This window comes from Chrysemys picta, unplaced genomic scaffold (genome assembly GCF_011386835.1).
Source record: "Chrysemys picta bellii isolate R12L10 unplaced genomic scaffold, ASM1138683v2 scaf771, whole genome shotgun sequence".
In the NCBI taxonomy this organism is placed as follows: domain Eukaryota; kingdom Metazoa; phylum Chordata; order Testudines; family Emydidae; genus Chrysemys; species Chrysemys picta.
The window spans coordinates 22,607-28,606 of NW_027053478.1; the positions used below are offsets into that span (position 1 = coordinate 22,607).

The 6,000-nt window shown below is 52.8% G+C and overlaps 1 protein-coding gene across 1 annotated transcript; it reads right to left on the reverse strand.

Moving 5' to 3' along the window:
- Positions 1-674: 674 nt before the first annotated feature.
- On the reverse strand, positions 675-1,982 carry LOC101943847 (interferon-inducible GTPase 5-like). The gene has a single exon (XM_065579745.1). The coding sequence runs from the start codon at positions 1,980-1,982 to the stop codon at positions 675-677; it is 1,308 nt and encodes a 435-aa protein (XP_065435817.1).
- Between the last annotated feature and the right edge of the window lie 4,018 nt (positions 1,983-6,000).

A 6,000-nucleotide genomic window follows, 5' to 3' on the forward strand; every position in this document is an offset into this window, starting at 1 on the left:
CTAGAAAAAGAAGGGGTGGGTACCCCAAGACACCCCTCGTCTCACTCCCTATCTGTCTCTGGCATCATACCTAAGAAGACAAAGGAGAACAGCCGTTGGACTCCAGGGGAGAGCTCCTGATCTGAGAGTTCGGTCAGTAATCTGCTGGAGCATGCGGTGAGAAACTTTGCTTGAATCTAATACAGTTTGGTAAATTAAACACTAGTAAGTGTTTTATCTTTATTTTTCTTGTAACCATTTTTGACTTTTATGCCTCACTGCTTGTACTCACTTAAAATCTGTCTCTGGTTTACATCTAATGGAGCTCCTCACAGCTTTAAACTATGTATGTACAATGGAGTTCTTCCCAGTTTACACCAGAGTTATGCCCATTTTACAATTAGGTGTTTACTGGTAGTGGCGATACCCCCAGTTTATGACAACATATTTACAATGGATTTACGGTTTGCGCCAGTGTCAGTGAGAGCAGAACCAGATCTGATATTTGAGATTTAAAAAGCAAAGTAACTGCAACAGAATCTTTAGAAATTCATTGCTGTATTTTCTATCCAGCTAGGGAATGAAATTCTGACATTTGGTAGGAAGCTCGGGGGATTTCCTGGGGATGTCGGGGTCCTGTCTCCACTTTCCCTCCCTAGAAGGTGTCTTGATCTTTCTCTCTCCTCCTCTCTGGCTCATTTCTCAGCATCCACCTGGAAGGCTTTGATCAGCACCCTCTGGACACTGGCAGTCACCTCATCCATGAAACTCCTCAGCATCTTGTAAGCGGTGGCAAAAGACAGTGCTCCAGAGGCCATGGAGCCCAGCACAGGGACAGAGCGCAGCACCTCCTTGGATAGCTTTGGCACCTTGCCACCTGCCTGTATCAGCAGCTGCACCACCAGGCTGTTGGAGATCTCCTGGGCCAGTGGTGCCTCGATAACAGCCTTCATCTGTCCCACCGGCTGCCCCACTTTTGCTGCCAGCTTCTCCAGAGAGTCGTCATCCAGGCCAAAGCTCTTGCAGTAACCTTGCAGGGTCCTGGCCAGGATGTCCACATCGCAGGAGATCAGGAGCCCTGGGATGGGCGCGGCGTGGACACCACAGGCCATGGTGGAGACCAGCCACATCTGCTTCAGCATGGCAGCCTTCTTCTTCTCCAGGATGTGCAGGGAGATGTTGGGCAGGGCCATCAGGAAGGCGTGCCGCTTGTGGTGGCTCAGCTCCCTCTCCAGCGTCTCCCCCAGGAGGTGAAAGTCGTACTTGCTGAGATCAAAAGCCGAGAGGAGGAAGACCTGGGGCGAGCGGATGCCTTGGGCCCGCAGACCCTCCAGGCAGTTCTGCCGGATCTCCTGCAGCACCCCCACCTCGCTGTAGCTGGATGGCCGGCGCCTGAGGGAGGAATCCAGGTCTACATCCACCTTGGAGCGGACGAAGTAGAAGTTCTTGTCCATAGCCTGGATGTGGCGGGCCATAGCAGCGTGGTTGGCGGTGAAGCGCTGCGAGGCGATGATGAAGAAGATGTCGTAGCGCGAGAAGCCGACCTGCTCCTGGTAGGCGTCGGGGTGGAAATCGGGTGTGTCGATCCCCGGCAGGTCCCAGATGGTCACGTTGGGGTACCGGGGATGCTGGTATGGAGTCGGCTCCCTGGTGGTCTCCACCACACCGGTGCGGGCGGCACCTGCATCCTCATCGCCTAGGCCCTGCAGGGCGTTGACAAAGGACGACTTCCCGGAGCCGGTCTCGCCCGTGATGCCCACATCCAGCTGGATGCTCTCCAGCGACTCCAGCATTTCCTGCAGCCTGGAGGCCACTCCGGCGAGGTTCCCCTCCTCAAAGGCAGCTTTCAGGGCCTCCAGCTCCTCCCTCGACAGCTTGATGATGTCCTCACTGCTCTGTGAGGCCATGTCGGCTCTGGCAAGCTGCTGCAGCTCCTGTCTTACAGAGGGAAAAGCCAGTTCTTGTCTGAGTTCCTGAGAATGCTGAACCGCTGAAACCCTCATCTAGGTCTTTGTCTCTGGGCAGCTCCTCCCGGAGACCCAACCCCATCCCAGCCTTCATCTTCTTTGGCCTGGCCAATGGCAGCTCCCTCCCCTCTGACCTCCCATGAATCCAGTTCCCCCTCAGTGGAGATTCCCACCCTGGCTTCCATCTCCTCCGGCCTGGGCTATCACAGCTCCTGCCTCTCCCTCACTTCCAGACCTCTCCTCGGCTGGGATCCCCCCCCACTCCCCCAGCCTCTATCTCCTCTGGCCTGGCCTATGGCAGCTCCCACCCCTCTGGCTTCCCAGAGCATCAGACACCAGCATGGGCTGGCTGGGGGAAGGGCGTGGGCTTGAAGCAAGAGCAGAAGTGAAGCCATTTCTGCTGCACCAAAGGGTCCTGTGAGGTAACAAGCAAGGAGAATGGGGAAGAGCCATCAAGGAGGAAGTTGGTGACTCCCAGTGGGGCTGAGAGAAGATGGAAGCTGAGGGTCAGACTGAGCGAAGATCCCTTACTCTGACAGTTACATTATTAAAGGTGAAAGTCCCACCCCGCTCTAACCACTAGACCCCACTCCACTCCCAGAGCTGTACATCAAACTCAGATGTCCTCACTCCCAGCCTCTGAGTTCCCTCACCCACCTGCCCTCCCCAGGAAACAATGGGTGCAGAGATGGTTTAGGCTGGTGTTGTTTAATACACCAGGGAACCAGCTTCTGCCCGCACCTCAGAGCGGGTTACTCCCATTCACACCGGGCTGGCTTCTGGCCTCAGCTCTGCCCGAGTGTCCCCCAGTATCTTATCCCCAGGTGTGTCTGCCATGGAATATGAGCACATCTTATAGCCACATGCTGATTGGCTGACTGTGCCTTCTTATGTGATGTCAGTGGCTGTGGTGCAGTGCCACCAGACTCATCGCTGATTTGCATAAAGGGTATCCCTTCGCCCATTCGACGTATAATGGGTATCCCTCCACCCAATATGTGCATAAGACAGGGCAGAGCATGGAAGGTAGAAACAAAACAGTTAGTGGTGACTCTTCTCCTTCAAACCATAACGCTGCACTTAAATCGTCCATTTCACCTGAGCATCTGCAAGCTCTTAATGAGCCTTAATTAACTAACCACAGAGTTAGAAGTGAAATTAAAAGTGACCTGCAAAACAGGAGACCCACTCCAAGGCTCCTTTCCCCTGCTAGAGCATTGCAAAGAGGCCTTGGTTTAATGGGGAATCAGTCCCTGGATGGTGAAAAGATGCCTGGCAGGAGCCCGAGCTGTGGAGTAGGAACCCATGGTGTTAGGCGCTGTACGTTGGTTATTAGGTGTATTACGGTAGCATCCAGGAGCCCTGGCCATTGACCAGGTCCCCTCCTGCTGGCATAGGGTGTGTCTACACTGAAGCACAACAGCAGTGCAGCTGTGTGACTGTAGTATTGAAGTGTACACATGGGTGGCGGGTATAATAGGTTAGGGTTTTTTTTTTTATCTATTATGCCGCATGCAGGTTCCAGGGTGGCTGAGGAGGCGGTATCTGCTATTCAGCTTCCTGGGTTCATCAGTAATCTCCCTGGACTCCAGAGAGATTACTGATGAGCCCCAGAAGCTGAGTAACACATACCAACTCCTCAGCTGCCCCAGAACCTGTATGGGGCATCTCAAAGCTTCTTCAGATGAGAGTGAGAGGCTTTTCCTGCAGCGGCTTGGGCTCTGGGGAGAGGAGGCATGGCGTGGCTGTGGCTGGCCCAGGGCAGCTCTGGGCAGGTGGGCGGGGGGGCCTCAGGGCACTTCTGGGCGGTGTTGGGGAGGCTCAGGGCTTCGACTGCCCTGGGGCTCCAGCTGCGGGGTAGGGACATGGGCAGAAGGTGTACGGGGAGATTTTGGCAAACCAGTAAAGTGCTTGAAACCACTATGGCTTATTGTTAAAGGCGGCCTAGTCAGCAAGCTGTAAATTGGCCATTAAGCAATCTCAGCTTGACCAAGGCAGGAGGGGAGGGGAGATTGGGGTGCCACAGAAAGGGCAGCTTGACCCCGCATCCTTCCATGATTAGAATTGTGTTGAAGTTGCTGATCCATGCATTTTAAAAGAGCAGGATGTGCCCCAGGAATGTCTAGTGGGGTCTCAAGGTTGCAAACTCTGGAAAAACCCACACCTGGTTAATCAATAATCAGAAGGAGCTTCTTGCTTGCCCATTGGAACTGCCTTTAAGGGACATGTCATTCTATTACTAATGTATAAATAAGGGGAAAAAAGCTTGAGATTCTTGGACTCGTTTGGGGACTCTTTTTGGACTCTCCCTCTGGATACAGAATTGACCTGAATTGGTGACCAGACAGGACCTGTGGCAGGATCTTAAAAACCTGCCAGGGTCACCCTGGGGGCAGTGGTGAGCACCTGCTGAGCTAGACCTTGCATACGCTGATTATTAGGTTCAGAGACATTTGCTCAGAAATGTTTTTGTTGTGAATAAACAGGACTTCACTTTCTGAGAGCTGGCTGGTCACTGCCTAACCCAGCCACGACCCGGCAGAGAACAGGGCCATAGATGCTGAACTGACCTCACCTCTGCTGAGCTAACCGTTGTGAATTGCAGCCCAGGCCTGCTCTGGAGGGAGGGGATTGCAGAATCCAGCCCCGAGAAGAGTGACAGCCGAAGGCCTGACATCAAGGTGGGGTCGGTAGAGGGGTGGTCACCATCTCCTGCCCCGAAGGGCTTAAAAACAGCCCTGGAGAGGGCTGTAGCTGGGGAAAAGCCTGATTGGGGAAGCAGTCTCAGCTGGGGCCACACCCCAATCAGGCCGCAGCTGGCCCTATAAAGGGGCTGCTAGGCTGGAGCTAGGCAGACACTCTCTCTCTCGCCTATTGAGAGGGAGGGACCTGGCTGCTAGAAGCGTACCAAGGTACCTGAGGTGGAGCAGGGCTGGGGGGAAGGCCATAGGAGCTGGGGAGTTCTGGCCTGGAAATCCCCCAGGCTGTGGGCCTAGTGTAAGGCCAAAAAGGTACTGGGGTTGCAGGGGCAGCCCAGGGGTAGGTGAAGGCAGCAGGTCCAAACCTCCCCTTGCTGGTGATAAGTGGCAATTATACTGCAGTCAGCCCCAGTGAACGGGGGCTCGATGGTGACTGGCAGTAGCCATATACTGAGGTGGGGATAGGGGGTGGGGGTTCCCTGGGAGGGGGAGACCCAGAGACTGTGGGGGTACTGCCAGGGGGCAGCAACCCGGCGGAAAGGGGCACCAGGGTCCAGGAGGGACACGGGGGCCCAGCAGTAGCGAGACACTGGCCGACAGAGAGCGCTCCGGAGGCTGGAAAGTGTCAAAGTTAGAATCAGGACTCACAATTTGTCAAGACTACTCTGTTTATTAGCACAACGCTCTGCTAATACATTCAGATAAGGTGAGCCCCCCTTCCAAGACCCACACTACCTTAGTTTATACAGGTAAAAAGGGTGCGAACTTAACAAGAGGACAAAGAAAGCAGAACTGACAAGTTTACCTGAGGCTAGACATACATATTCAATTTACATACTAAGTTTTACAGATCTTCAGCTGATGTTCCACAATTAGCTTAAGTGGATTCATTGTTTATGTCTTAATGTTCCTTTTCCTGACACCTGTATTTCAGCATTCCTTATTTCTGCTTAAAGGTACATACAGCATTTCTTTAATCCATTCTACTTTTACAATCCCTCCTTTTGATCAAGCTACGCTATGACCAACAATTACTGGGTTCCACATATTAACCGTTCTTTATCCCTTTGTTCATCAGCGATATTCAAAATCATTATATTAGCACTCTGTTTTGGGGCAGTCACCTGGGTGGCATACCTTACACAATTCTGGATACAACAGGAGATTAACTGAAAACATACAAAAATCATTACGATTCCAAACAGGATAGTCAGTGCTCCCTGAAACAACCAGTTTCCTATGCCAGAGAAATTGAACAGGTTACTTAGCCATTTCCATAAAGAACTTGGCTCTTCATGGGGAAGATATGCGATTTGTTCTAAGTGGTTAGCGCGATCTATTACCTCATTGGTGTT

Coding starts and splice junctions, on each gene's coding strand:
- LOC101943847 (XM_065579745.1), bottom strand. CDS start 1,982: ATGAGGGTTTCAGCGGTTCAGCATTCTCAGGAACTCAGACAAGAACTG.